Here is a 15883-nt window from a genome sequence, read left to right as displayed (position 1 = left end):
TATTCATTTTCTCTCCTCATCACATGTTCATACCACTTCAATCTGCTTTCCTATAGTTTGAGATCTCTCCCACTTTTGTTGTACCTTTGATTGTCTCATTTCTTATCCTGTCCTTTTTTTGTAACTCCACACATCCATCTTAATATCCTCATGTCTGCCACATCCTCTCTGGTGCTCACTTTACTGCTCTATACATCATTGCTGGTCTTACCACGGTCTTAAAAATCTTACCTTTAACTGTCACCCTAATTATTCAATCACAAAATACTCCTTGTTCCTTCTTCCAATTGTTCCATTCACACTGCACTCTATGGGTTATCTATGCATCCAATTTTCCTTCTTGGGATACCACTGACCCTAGATATTTAAATTTGTCCACTCTTTCCAAGTGCTCTCCCTACAGGCTAACTTCTGAATCCTGATCATCATTAAACCTCGTATATTCAATCTTCTTCCTTCTTATCTTCAATTTGCTATCTTTCAAAGCACTTCTCCATTCTTCCAAATTCCCATCCAATTCCTCTTTTTTTTGGGGCTACACAACACAATGTCATCAGCAAAAAGCATGCACCAGAGGGATTGGTCATTTATTTCATGACTCAACATATCAATAACCAGATCAAAGAAGTATGGACTAATAGAAGATCCATAGTACAGACCTTCTTATTGTATCAGCCTACTGTAAGATAATTTAGAACTAATGAAGATTTAAGACTATGATTATGCTATGTAGAGGTGAATGCATGTCAGAGTGCAACAAGAAAACTCATGCAAGCTGTCCATGAAAAAACAAAACAATTCATAACATCAGTGAAATTTCCTATTATATTGCTATTTAAGCACCCCATATGATCATCATTAAATTAACTCAGCTTAGCTTAATAAGACCTTCTTATTTACTATGCAGATATTTTAAAAGAAGGGCATATGAAGAAATACAGTGAAAGCAATTCAAAGAAAAATAGTGCATTCACATAAAACAGGCAAAAGAGGTGCAGGTTAAATGTTCTATTTTTCCACATCCATTAACTAATATGTTTAATACTAGAATTACCAAAGCCAATGAAAAAACTCGTAAATCCAGCCCACATCAAATCCCTTTGCACCTCTCCGTCAGCCTCTTTTGTCTTGTAAATGTCTCAATAAGCCCAAGCAGCCTGCTATACCACCCCCCCACCGCCTCAGAACGGGCAAGAAGTTCTCCCAGTTCCTGCCTTGATTGATTATCTGGGAGTGAGCTAGCCAAAATTGTAAGGAGAAATAATTTGATGTGTGTTTTGTGTCTACAACAATCTATGTAAACACATCGTTAAAACAAACGTTTTTCATGTTTTAGTAATAAATGACAAAATGTAGACATGAACTGTATAATGTGTGAAGGCTGATGGTGAAATATCAAATAAACATTTCAAAAAAGGTTCAAGTACAATATGACAGCTTCCATGGTGCAGCGGTTAGATCTGCTGACTTATAATCAATCCAGAGATCATGAGTTCAAAGCCATCTCCACCGGAAATGTACCGTTTTGAGTAGTGAGCTACTCTTATTGTTAATATTATACAATAAAAACATACATTTGATTTGTGTCTGTAACAGCCGATGTAAATTTATAGCACTTGTAAAAGTTACAACAACCACCCACTGCCCAAGATCTGACGCGGTTACTTTTTATCTGAAACTGGGAATAACTGTAGATGTGACTGGTGTTTTGAGACAATGGAACTGGAAATTCTGATCTCGAGGGATAAAAGCTGACACACAAACGCTGGTGAATCTGCCTACTTCGTATCTTACCGTCACTTGAAAATTTTTTTTTTTCAGTTTTATCGAGTGTTCCTGCTCACGCTGAATTAGTATGCGCCTTATGGTCCATGATGTCAAAGCCACACTGACAAAAAAACAGAGACATAGGTATATATGATATTTAAAATAATTCATTTTATGACCTGTATAGTACATTTCGGAAAACACTGTGGCACTAATGCAACATTACTCATATTATTCATATTCATTTGCATGTCTTCTTGTGCTTGTAATCAGTGACTACAGTTGGGTTTTTTTTGTTTTTTTGATCTTGCCTATGCAGTCTACACATTTTGGTGCACGGTACTGTTTCTTTTGTACTCCAGGACATGCAGAGGAAAGAACAGTACAAAGAGGTCAGTTCCGTGCTATATGCAATCATCACATTCAAATGTTAACAGTTCCCACACACCTAAGGACTGTCTGTCCTTTCTACATTTACGACATATGTGCCTGTTGCAATGTACACACTTCTCTCTGTGCTGTGGTTACTATTACACTGAAGGGGCTGGGGAAGCAGCGGTATTGGAACAGAAGCTTGTTGATGTTGCATCCTCTCTTGGTTTATCCATTGCCTTTTCTTGTAAGAAGCGATGACTAATCTCCTCTGCAAGGTGAGCCAAGTCAAGCGTGTTATAGTATCGTGACTGAGAGAATAAAAGTGAAAAAAAAAACACTAACTTTTACAAGTGCTATAAATTTACACCAGCTGTTACAGACACAAATCAAATGTATGTTTTTATTGTATAAAAGTAACAGTAAGAGTAGCTCACTACTCAAAACTGTAAATTTGTGGAGGAGATGGTTTTGAAATCACGACCTCTGGATTATAAGTCGGTAGATCTAACCGTTGCACCATGGAAGCTGTCGTATTGTACTTGCACCTTTTGTGAAAGTGTTTATTTGATATTTGGCCATCAGCATTCACACATTATACAGTCCATATCTACATTTTGTCAATTATTACTAAAACATGAAAACATTTCTGTTTTATGGATGTGTTTACATAGATTGTTGTAGACACAAAACACACGTCAAATTATTTCCCCTTACAATTCTGGGTAGCTCAATCCCAGATAATCAATCAAGGCAGGAACTGGGAGAACTTCTTACCTGTTCTGAGGCAGTGGGGGGGATGGTATAGCAGGCTGCTTGGGCTTATCACCACATTTAGAAGACAAAAGACGATGACTGAGAGGTGCAAAGGGATTTAAGGTGGTCCGGATTTACGAGTTTTTTTGTTGGCTCTGGTAATTCTAGTGTTAAATTCACAGACCATTTTAAAACTGAATGCAATCATGTTGGAAATATTCAGTAGAAATATTCAGAACTTAATTCTTACAGTTCAGCATCTGGGTTGTAGCTTGAAGTCTCATTTCTCAGAAAACTGGGAAGGACAGTCACAACTGCTGGACAAGGACTTGTTGTTGAACCAAATCTATTGCTGATTTCTATGTAAATAGTTACTGTAAAAAGAAAGCAGCAGAAAGTATCTTAATGTAATCTATCAAAACATAAGACAAGTGTTAATAATAAATATCCACAATAATTCCCTCATGCAAAATATATTTGTCCCCTATTGTGACGCATACAATAGCCTTAAATAGATTTAGATTTTTACCCTTGTGCATTGACTTAATAAAAATATTAAAAACAAGTCAGACAGGGCACTAATGATTCTCCAAAAAACATAAATGAGCGTAAATGAGCAGAATTTGAGAGGTAAACAATTGGATATATTACCAAAGGAACTTCAACTGCTATTTAAACCTCTAGAAAAGTGAGTTAGCGTGTAAATCAAAATCCAGAAAATCAGCAGAAATAACTTTGGCAACAATGCATCAGTGACCAAAGCAGTGGATTCAGAAAGTATTCAGACCCCTTCAATTTCTGCAGACTTTATTGTGTTACAGATTAAATTTTAAATGGAAAAATTCAAATAATGAGAAAGTGAAAACATTTTTTAAGAAATGTTTGCAAAATTATTAAGAATTAAAAACTGAAATCTTTCATTTATGTAAGTATCTTGACCCTTTGCTTTAACAACAAGTGTGTGAATATAAATATAATTTTAATTTTTACTTTAATGGTTAACTACTTGACTGGTATCATTACCAGTGAAATTTAAATTTGAAACCTGTTGATTTGTAGATATCTGTGTGAATATTAGATTTTGGACTATTTTCATTATTCATATTATGTTCAACTTTATAACAACTTTTGGTTAATTTTTTCTGCATGGCTCAGTGTCAGATGTGTTTTAATTGTGTGTATGTAAGGAATGATGATGTACAAAGATTGTTATGTTTTGGTAATGTTTTTCTAATATGTCCTTAAGACATAAATGCATCATCACTCATGTGAGATTAATCCTTGATAAATGAACCAGCCAGTTCTGAAACACATAGGAAGGAAGAAACGAACGGAGATTGACTTCTGCTACAAGAGGGAGGGCACTGACCTAGTGAATATTGTTGAAGTGTGATTCTGGTATCGGTAAAGGTCTATGTATTGAAGATATTAATATATTGGTGGTTTATCTTTTCTTTCAACTGACTGCTTTAATCTAACCATATTAGCTAGATTTATTGAAATTAGTGTTAGAGATACACTATAGGTTTGAAAATAGTGTTACACTTCTCTAGTACTGTAACATTCTTTTCTGAGCAGGTGTATATTCTAATGTTTCAGATGGTTACAGTGATGATATTTAAAGTAGTCATTGTCAGATAGGTGCCCAAATTAAGCCAGTTAAGTCCCATCCTTTTAGGCTACAAAAAAAAATTGAATAAAATTAACCTAATTTGTTATGCATATTATTTCTTAAAACATTTTTGAGATATTAACTGTTGCTTTCTGTCTGAAAAATGCTATTATGTAGGGAAAAATGGGGAAAATATATATAACATTTAGCATAATGTACATGCACAATCTAGCGCTACAAGTATATAAAAAATTTCATACAAAAGCTGACAATGAAAACCTGTATTGCTACCATAAAATGAATGGTGTTGAAAATCTAAATTTGTAGGGTATAATATGTAATGTCGAGAAAATGCTTACCTGTAAAATGATGTTGAGTCAGCTGTGATATACAGTATGGATGATACGCTATATCACACAGCCTGTTTTGATGTGTTCAGTACATTTCCAGGACTAATTGAAGATCATAGAAGATATCACTGTATGATGTATGAATGTATGATGAGTTGTATGAGAGGTTGGACACTAAGGAGGGAGAAAAGGACCTGTACCGATTGGCTCGACAGAGGAACTGAACTGGGAAAGATGTGCAGCACGTTAGGGCAATAAAGGATAAAGATGGAAACATACAAGTGAGGAGAGTGTGTTGGGCAGATGGAAAGAATACTTTGAGAGGCTGATGAATGAAGAGAACGAGAGAGAGAGAAGAGGTTGGATGATGTGGAGATAGTGAATCAGGAAGTGCAACGGATTAGCAAGGAGGAAGAAAGGACAGCTATGAAAAGGATGAAAAATGGAAAGGCCGTTGGTCTAGAGGACATACCTGTGGAAGCATGGAGGTGTTTAGGAGAGATGGCAGTGGAGTTTTTAACCAGATTGTTTAATGGAATCTTGGAAAGTGAGAGGATGTCTGAGGAGTGGAGAAGAAGTGTAGTGGTGCCGATATTTAAGAATAAGGGGGATATGCACGACTGTAGTAACTACAGGGGGATAAAATTGATGAGCCACAGCATGAAGTTATGGGAAAGAGTAGTGGAAGCTAGGTTAAGAAGTGAGGTGATGATTAGTGAGCAGCAGTATGGTTTCATGCAAAGAAAGAGCACCACAGATGTGATGTTTGCTCTGAGGGTGTTGATGGAGAAGTATAGAGAAGGTCAGAAGGAGTTGCATTGCGTCTTTGTGGACCAGGAGAAAGCATATGACAGGGTGCCTCGAGAGGAGTTGTGTTATTGTATGAGGAAGTTGGGAGTGGCAGAGAAGTATGTAAGAGTTGTTCAGGATATGTACGAGGGAAGTGTAACCGTGGCGAGGTCCGCGGTAGGAGTGACGGATGCATTCCAGGTGGAGGTGGGATTACATCTGGGATCAGCTCTGAGCCCTTTCTTATTTGCAATGGTGATGGACAGGTAGACAGACGAGATTAGACAGGTGTTCCTATGGACTATAATGTTTGCTGATGACATTGTGATCTGTAGCGATAGTAGGGAGCAGGTTGAGGAGACCCTGGAGAGGTGGAGATATGCTCTAGAGAGGAGAGAAATGAAGGTCAGTAGGAACAAGGCAGAATACATGTGTGTAAATGAGAGGGAGGTCAGTAGAATGGTGAGGATGCAAGGAGTAGAGAGTTGGCGAAGGTGGATGAGTTTAAATACTTGGGAACAACAGTATAGTGTAATGGGGATTGTGGAAGAGAGCTGAAAAAGAGAGTGCAGGCAGGGTGGAATGGGTGGAGAAGAGTTTTAGGAGTGATTTGTGACAGACGGATATCAGCAAGAGTGAAAGGGAAGGTCTACAGCACGGTAATGAGACCAGCTATGTTATATGGGTTGGAGACGGTGACACTGACCAGTAAGCAGGAGACAGAGCTTGAGGTAGCAGAGTTAAGATGCTAAGATTTGCATTGGGTGTGACAAGGATGGATAGGATTAGAAATGAGTACATTAGAGGGTCAGCTCAAGATGGATGGTTGGGAGACAAAGTCAGAGAGGCGAGATTGCGTTGGTTTGGACATGTGCAGAGGAGAGATGCCGAGTATATTGGAAGAAGGATGCTAAGGATAGAGAAGACAGGCAAGAGAAAAAAAGGAAGGCCTAAGAGGAGGTTTATGGATGAGGTGAGAAAGGATATGAAGGTGATGGGTGTAACAGAACAAGATGCAGAGGACAGAAAGATATGGAAGAAGATGATCCGCTGTGGCAACCCCTAACGAGAGCAGCCGAAAGAAGAAGATATCACTGTACATGTAGGGATGCCCTATTTTCAAAATATGGAGCAACATTGCATTGCTATTTATGCCACACTGATTAAAATATTAGGTTTGGAAAATTTATACATTTACAATAAATGGTTAAGACAACCTACTAAGTCTTGGTCTTGGCAAGGCAGATCCTCCGATCTATTAATATTGCGAGTTTTGTGCTTCTGGAAAGGGTTACATCCTGAATACTGGTATCAGTTTTTACCAAAAAAGAGCATTTAAAATGAGACTTGAATTCTTGTTTAAAGTAAATCTAATGAAAACGTCTCTGAAATGAAGATACCAGGACCTACTCCTGGAGCCAGACTTCAGGAATTTGGTGGTAATTTGGTTAGCAAATACATCAGTTTGCCTCAATACCACTTAAATTATCACTATGTATGTGCTCCACCAAAATGACTAGAATGATAATCATGTTCTCTGATGCTTTTAAATAAAGCTCAGACATATCAAAAATATTTTGGACCAATTCACAAGTTTTGCTATTATTTATGTAGAAGCTATTGTCTTATTTTCCTATAGCATGGAATGAACTATAATGGTGTGTCTAAAAATGAATATTACTTTTTATTATCGAAATTACCATATTAAACAATATTGAATTCCTAATATCATATAACCCTAAAGTTAATTATAATTGTTTAGATTTTTACCACTTGTGTTTTCACATAAAAAATAATTTGAATTTGAACTACTTTAACATCGAAAAAACAGTATGTTATTTTGTTATTATATACCTTTATAATTATCAGATGGGTCCCCAGCAGGAAGGTTAAAATAGTACTGGATATCTCTTCCTTGATATAAAATGGTCTTAGAATTATTTCCAACTTGATAACTGTATTTATATGAGAGATCCTGTGAGAATTTCAAAGTGTATAAAAGAGGTAAAAAGGATACAAAAAAATCAAATATATACTATTCACACCAATTCTAAATGACAGCAGATATGAATTGTTTAGTACCAGAAATCGAAAAGTTCAGTTACCCTGTGAAATATTATTATTGCTGAAATGTCATAACAGATACCCACCTTCAACATGATGTAGTTTAAATGCAGGAATACTGACAAAACAGGGAAGAAATCATTTTCTTGTTAGCACAGACAGAAAGTGTAAAGTGAAAAGATACAATGATGATGCTGCAGATACTGCATAGGGAAGAATGGCACTGCAAATTGTTTTTATAAGGCTTGGTCATAGTTAAATTATGGCCAAACAAAAACTTGTAATACAGTGATCCCTCGCTATATCGCTCTTCGCCTTTTGCGGCTTCACTCTATCGCGGATTTTATATGTAAGCATATTTAAATATATATCGCAGATTTCTTGCTGGTTTGCGGATTTCTGAGGACAATGGGTCTTTTAATTTCTGGTACATGCTTCCTCAGTTGGTTTGCCCAGTTGATTTCATACAAGGGACGCTATTGACAGATGGCTCAGAAGCTACCCAGCTTACTTTTCTCTGTCTCTCTTGCGCTGACTTTCTCTGATCCTGACGTAGGGGGTGTGAGCAGGGGGGCTGTTCGCACACCTAGACGATACGGACGCTCGTCTAAAAATGCTGAAAGATTATCTTCACGTTGCTACCTTCTGTGTGCAGCTGCTTCGTGAAGGGACATGCTGCACGGTGCTTCACATACTTAAAAGCTCAAACGGCACCTATTGATTTTTCAGTTTGTTTTTCTCTGTCTCTCTCTCTCTCTCTCTCTCCCTGCTCCTGACGGAGGGGGTGTGAGCTGCCGCCTTCAACAGCTTTGTACCGGCGGTGCTTCGCATACTTAAAAGCCAAACAGCCCTATTGATTTTTGACTGCTTGCTTTGTTCTCTCTCTCTCTCTCTCTCTCCTGACACGCACTCCTTTGAAAAGGAAGATATGTTTGCATTCTTTTAATTGTGAGACAGAACTGTCATCTCTGTCTTGTCATGGAGCACAGTTTAAACTTTTGAAAAAGAGACAAATGTTTGTTTGCAGTGTTTGAATAACGTTCCTGTCTCTCTACAACCTCCTGTGTTTCTGCACAAATCTGTGACCCAAGCATGACAATATAAAAATAACCATATAAACATATGGTTTCTACTTCGCTGATTTTCTTATTTCGCGGGTGGCTCTGGAACGCAACCCCCGCGATGGAGGACGGATTACTGTAAACCAAAAATTATACAACTGAGGAAGACCATGCACTCATAAATCATGCACTCATAAATCATGCACTTAAAATATCATTTTCTACACCATTTATGGACACAGAAATACTTTTGTATTGATATTCTATGTACCTGAATTAAAATTACAACATCTGTCGCAAGAACAATAACTAGAAACTGCACAAACTATACTTAGTCAGTATAGTCATGATGCTCACTGCACAGCTGTACTTTGTTAAATTTGTGTAACTGATAACAGATGCAGGTTCAACACAAATTCAGTGCAAAGTATAATCTTGCAAACCTCAAAAACTGTTCACCCACAGATCTTTTTTCTCACATTTACTGCAGCTGCTGTTACTTCTATACAGTACAGAGGGAAGCAGAAATTTCCAGCTTTTTTGCTTCAGACTGAAGTTATTTGAAACATAGCTGATGTATCTTATAAAGATAAAGACATCATCTCAGGACTGTCTTTGAAATTTTAATAAGACTCAATTTCAAGTGCAAACTTGTCAATGTAGTCTTCCTCTTTAAATGTGTGAAAGCTACATGAAATTAGGATTCCTCCATGAAATTAAAAAATTACAAAAATCAAATTTAAAATTGTGCTTCTGCGCTCTGCATCTGAAAGGGCACTGCTAGTGCAATGTGCTTTTGTGTCAGACTCAAAAAAGAAATTACCATATCCTGTTATTATTTTATATACCATCTAGATCGGGGGCTGTTAGTCATAGTCTAAGTATGCCAAGAGTTGCACTTTTTTCTTACTTTGTGCCTAAATTAAGGATTCAAGTATGTAATATAATTAGATGGTTTTATCTTTTCTTCTGCCATATCAGAAATGACTGCCATTATGCATTTTATATTTCTGAAAACCTCCAATTGTATTTTGTGTTGTTCAAACTACACTTTATTACAATCAGTCACAAGTGAAAATGGTGTAGGACTAGAAAGGCCGATCATAGTTGGCATGTTATTGGGGTTTCATTATTAATTAAACTAGGGGGCTTTGCCCCTTGCTCACTTCGCTCGCCAACCCCCGTATTTGGTTTTCCGGATACACACTTTTAAGATTGTTTTTTCTTTGAATTGTTGCTATTTCATTAGCTTCACTTTTATTTCAGAACTTCTGTAAAAACTATTTGTAATCTTGCGAGTCCCACTATGCTGAATCTTTTTAATGAGGTCAGGATAAGTTTCTCTGTTTGGAATTTCAGCATAGACAAAACGATCTACGTCATCAGCATTTAATAATTTTTTTTTACAAAGTAAAAAAGTAAGTAGAGTTCTGCACTGGACTCCTGTCTGTAAAGTCGTGCTATTTTCCTCTCACAGTTCCAAAACTACATGGGTTTACCAAGGTGATACCCCACCTTTTGTCTAGGTTTTTGTACAAGGGCTAGACAGAACATTTTTGACACCTGGGGTAAATTTAGGTTTTTAAATAAGCAGACAGATAAATATATATACATTAACAAAGTAACCAATAAATGCATGTGTGGTAAACTCCGTTTTTGAAATTCTCAAGATTCTTTATTTGTCACATGCATAGTTATACAGGACAACACGCAGTGAAATGCATCCTGATCCACTTATCAAAAACTGTGCAAAGTTAGAAGAATATCAGTTAGATTAACAAAAAGTCATAGATCGAAAGATAACAGTATAGTAGAACATAATAAATAAGTAAAATTATGTGAATAAAGTAGAATTAAGTGTTAAGGTGCAATAGTGTAGTAATTATTGTGCAAAACCAAAGTTAGACTGGTGCATAGTTAAATTAGGCAGTTTGTTTGTTTGCGCTACTGCAATCTTTACTTTTTTATATTTTCTAATTTTCCTACTTTCATATCCTTTAACTTTCTCCACATGTGTATAGTAGTGCTGGGCGGTATACCGGTTCATACCGAAAACCGTTTTTTATGATATGGATTTTTCTTATACCGCAACACCGGTTTAAATTGCCTAAATGACGTTCGGAACGTGGCACAGCAGGAAACTGTTCAAGTGGGGACCTTTTTCACTGCCACACTGCTAAACACAGATTTGTTGCACTAGGGCTCTTTTTCACTGCTACACCACCAAATAGTGGGCGGTAGCATAGGTATGCCGCGCGGTGAAAATGGACAGAGAGCCGAAAAAAAGCAGTCACGTCTGTCGCCTGGAGATGCTTTAGTTTTAAAAGGTCAGATGTGTAAATACTATTTCTATACTACTGGATAATACTGCAAGCGAAGTTGTACTTGTTTTATTTGTTTACAATACAGTGTAATGTACCTGGGTACTGTGTAATGATGTGACGACATTTTGACTTTATTCTTGACATTTCCACTTTAATCTTGATGCTTATGACGAGAATATATTCTTTTGACTTTATTCTCGTAATCTGTCATTAAATATTAATTTTATGATGAAGTTTAGTTTACAATGTTCTACTTTAATTTACTAGATTTTCTCAAACCCCGTCATAAGTTATATAGCACATTAAATGCTTTGTGTTAAGTGATTCGTTCAGAGATGGGCGCAACTCTGAATGGATGGCATAATTAAACATGTATAACGAAGATATTTTTAAAGTTCTGAACACTCCGTGGGCTAAGTTTATAACTAGTTTTAATTTCACAAAGAGGTTTATCGTGTGGTGATTGGTTATGTGGTGAAAGAAAAAGGAAGGATAGGAACTGGGGTTTTGGTAGCCTACGTCAGATAGAGACAGCATGCATGCAATAAAGATAGCCCGCTCAGAAGAACATGCATTGAATTCTGTGTTCGTGTCTCCGACCAGCAGATCACAAACCCAACATTTACACAATATTTAAGTTAAACCTGTGCGATAGCCATTCATACATCCAGTTTTTTGGAGCCTCGTCACACCTGCCATAAAGTTCTCTACACTGAACATACACCTGTGGACCTGCGAGGGAGCAGCACTACCGCCTCACTACCGTGCATGTGTAATACCTGCTTTAATGCATTTCATCATGAAAATGATATCAAATATTTATCTTAGCATTCTAAATTTTCAGAAAGCAGGAATATCATGAAGTGAATGGATTCTGTATGGTGATCACTTAAGAAGCGTAGTGATTAACCACTGGGTCGGGGAACGTAACACAAAGCATTTAATGTGCTGCATTAATTTATGACGGGGTAAATTAAGTAATTGATTAAACATTGATTTTAGGAAGAAGTTTACGACATTCTACTTTAATTATGAAGTAAACTATGAGAATAAAGTGGAAATGTCACCTTTAATCTCAACATAAACGGCCAGAATAAAGTGGAAATGGCGACTTTAATCTCGACATGAACGGTGAGAATAAAGTGGAAATGTTGACTCTGTTCTCGACATATAGTTTGTTTTTTTCTTCCTAGTATAGCTTAGCTTGAAGCAAGGTCCATATTAATGCAGTTTGCCTAAATGATGGTTCAGTTGGTAAAGATGTCATCACCAAGTTGCACTTGTTTTATTTTATTTTAATTTGGTGAATACTGTGTAATGCACCTGGTCTTGAAGTCTTGAAGTAATAGTGCAACTATCAGTAATAATACTATTATTTATTTTATTGTTATTATTTATTAGTTTAAATATTATGCAGTTTAATGATGATAAAGTTGTTTAAAAAGTCACTTTAACGTGTCAGTGGACAGAGATTGTTAACATTAACAGAAAGTGTAGATAGATAGATAGATAGATAGATACAGTTGGTTTACAAAAAATATTTACTATTTATTCCTTTTCTAAGACATATTTGGTGCAATACAATTTTTGACAAGCACTTCTGGATATTTTACTAAGTCTAAATGCCTCTTTGTATGGTTGAAAATATGTTGTCAAAATTATAGTTTGTTTTTGCAAAATTTGTTCAATAAAAAGGTTCTATATTTTGACTGCATCTGTAATGCAATGTGATACCTTCTCCATTAGTGCCACCCCCTTGAAAACTATCACTTTATGGGGCAATGCAAAACTGTATTAATACTTGTTGTGCACTTTAAAATGTTTTTTTTTGTACAATGTACAATACTCTTGACAGTGGAATAGGTTATTCTTAGCCAGTAATTGCAGTGGAAAATGTGGTTAACATCCACTCATGCATGGGGAAAAAAATACCGTCGAATACCGTGAAACCGGGATAATTTAGAAAAATACCGTGATACAGAATTTTGGTCATACCGCCCACCCCTAGTGTATAGCGGCATTTTTTTTTTTTTTTTTGAGCCTTTCTAATTTCCCTGGTTTCATAGTCTCTACCCTGCTCTGCATGACGTTTAGCGCCAACGTTTGTAAACATCTCTATGAAGTTCTACTTTGTCATTTTACTCACTGTCATTTAATTAAGAGCCGGATTGGACGTGCTTTTTTTCAATTCCACTTGTTCCGGGCTGATAATTACTTTCCTTATTTTCTGAATTTGCATCTCGATAATTCTTTTTTGCTCTTTTTTCTGTCCAACGCATTTGAGTCTCTTTTCTCAGCACTTTTCTTTCTTCTTCGTTTAATCGTCGACGTTTCATTTCTACCCTATTCATTTAATTTCTACCGTATTGACCTTATACACTTTATATGCACTGAGAGCCCTGGAGCTGTGTGTGCTGCATGACTGCCTTTACACTACTGATTTGTTTTTTCTGATATTGCTTGTAAGTAGGGTGTGTCTTGCAAGACTCTCGTTCTATGTTCCCGTGAGACGCACCGTGGCAGGTCTCTTTCATCTCGCGGGTCTTTAAATTATCTTCCGAGAAAGATCACGTATCGTAGACTATCAGGACAGGGGACAGGATTTCTTTTTATAATAGACAGATAGATGTCTGAGACAATTAAGAAAAACAGTGTTAAATGTGTTAGAGAATCAACCAGAACTATACACAAAGAAAGTAATTTAAAAACTTTAGAGTAAATAACCATATTATATATAAAACAAACAACGGACACAAACTAAAAAACGAGAAGAATATGATTTTAAAAAAACTGAAGATACAAAACTACATGCAACCTTCCCTGAACTAGAGCATAATGGGGTTCTTTAATTAAACAGAATTGACTTCACACTGCTTGAACTTATATGTGAACAAGCTAGTCTGAAAAACTGATGAGTGATATCGGATTCATTATGAGAATATTCTCTACCAGTCCTAACAACATATATATAAGCCTGGAATGACTGCTAATGTAATCAATAGAACTCTGAAACAAACAAAATGTTATGAAAAGTTAACTTTACCTCCTTCCCAGATGTGCAAAATATACTAAAGTCGGTGTAAATCTCAAATCCTTTCTTAGGCTGCAAAAGGCATGTCATACCTTGGGGAGCTTCATTTGTAGAAATGAACAGTTGAGTTTTACCAAGTTGCTGTTGGTTTAAATCTGCTTAGATGTAGAAATGGTAAAAAAACAATTCTGTTAACTGTAATTTCAAGGACACTGCTGACTAACTTATAAAATCATTATTGAACACAATTAACCATATGCCACCTATTTAAAAAAACACTAGATTTTGACATTACTGGAAAAACTATTGAAATACATTGTTTAAAATACTGTACGTACCTGTAGAAAGCTCTATCAAGTAAAGCATTCTTGGTTGAAGTATAAATGGTTGAAAAGTAATGCTTAAAGATGACTCTCCAGACACAGTAAACAAATCTAAAAAAAATAATACATGTAAAACTATGGAAGTGGTTTTCATGAAACATTTCTATATAAATTTCTATATGAATCATTTCTAGATAAATTTAGAGCTCTTGGTGCTCAGCTTGAAAACATTAACCAGATATTCACGACTCATGTTTATATAGTTGAACAAATTGGCATCTGCCGCTGACAAAAAAAGCTACTACTACAAAATCAGATTGCAAATTGCCTGGAGACAGAATAGCTGTGCTGGAAAATGGGTATAGAAGAAATGATATCAGAATTGAAGGTCCCCTGGAAAACCGAGAAAGTCCAAACCCAGTGAAATTCATAGCTGAATAGTTCTCTAAAATAATTGGAGAGGACTTTAAATCCGAGAGAGGTATCAGCAGCTTAGTGGATTGGCCACCTCAAAACCAAGAAGCCTTATTGTACATGTTCAGACTGAAACAAGAGATTTTATTTGAAAATAACCACATTCGTATTTTCCCCGATTTTTCACCTTCAACAGCTGCTAAACATGCTGCACTTTATAGCATTAAACAGCGCTTATGCAAAGCCAAAATTACATACAGCCTCTTATATCCTGCTAAATTTAGAGAGGATATTCAAAGCAACTTCTATGCTTTTAGTTCTCTGGATGAAGCAGAAAAAGAACTAAGAAAACTGATCCTGACACTTTTTCAAATACGATTGTGAGTCACATCGTGTCCTGGCAAGGCAATGTAGATTGTACCTGCAACTTGGTCCATTTGCAATGAGACTTTTGCTGTAATTATACATCCTATTTCTTTCTTGGCTACTTTTATGTTTTAATTTATATTACATATATATACATACACACATCTCGTATATATTTCTCTTCTGGTTCATCCTGCTTCCACTTCAAAACCGGTCCCGCCAACACGGCATTTCTCGTTTCCTATTCGTCCTCTTCTATGTTATGCACTATACTGGCCTGCTGAGCGTAATACATCCAACAAGTACTCGAGGTGCTGCCACAACGGTAAAGTAGCTTTACCACTTTTGCGGGAGCCACCTGTGTCTTTACAACAGCTTCTTACACTGCAAACATCAGAACTAAAAATTATCGTGAACACATTCGAGAATACAACTCTTCTCTAGAGTTTCCTTCCATGGCTGCACAGATAACTCAACCTCCTGGCCACAGACCATACTGTTTTAAAATACACAGGCAAATTTATCACCAAATCTCTCCACTATACGCTAACACTTCTACCTCTCCAGGATATGGACAGTTGTATGTTTTTGACACAGCGCAAGGTACTGAAGTACGCTTACAAAATAAAGCAAACTCTGCATGCAGCGAAAATG

At 36.4% G+C, this 15883-nt stretch overlaps 1 protein-coding gene across 1 annotated transcript in view; it reads right to left on the bottom strand.

The window, feature by feature from the left end:
• Positions 1-15883, bottom strand: part of LOC114642973 (uncharacterized) — a 273815-nt gene that overhangs the window by 14043 nt on the left and 243889 nt on the right. The window contains exons 30-33 of the mRNA XM_051928772.1: positions 14465-14560; positions 14139-14281; positions 7501-7621; positions 3146-3269 (exon numbers count right to left, since the gene is read on the bottom strand). Of these exons, the coding sequence (XP_051784732.1) occupies positions 3146-3269; positions 7501-7621; positions 14139-14281; positions 14465-14560 (484 nt within the window). The remainder of the gene's footprint in view (positions 1-3145; positions 3270-7500; positions 7622-14138; positions 14282-14464; positions 14561-15883) is intronic.

Source organism: Erpetoichthys calabaricus, chromosome 6 (assembly GCF_900747795.2).
Source record: "Erpetoichthys calabaricus chromosome 6, fErpCal1.3, whole genome shotgun sequence".
NCBI classification, from domain to species: Eukaryota; Metazoa; Chordata; class Cladistia; order Polypteriformes; family Polypteridae; genus Erpetoichthys; species Erpetoichthys calabaricus.
Note: the sequence above shows the minus strand (reverse complement) of the source record. Positions and strands in the feature narration are given on the sequence as shown.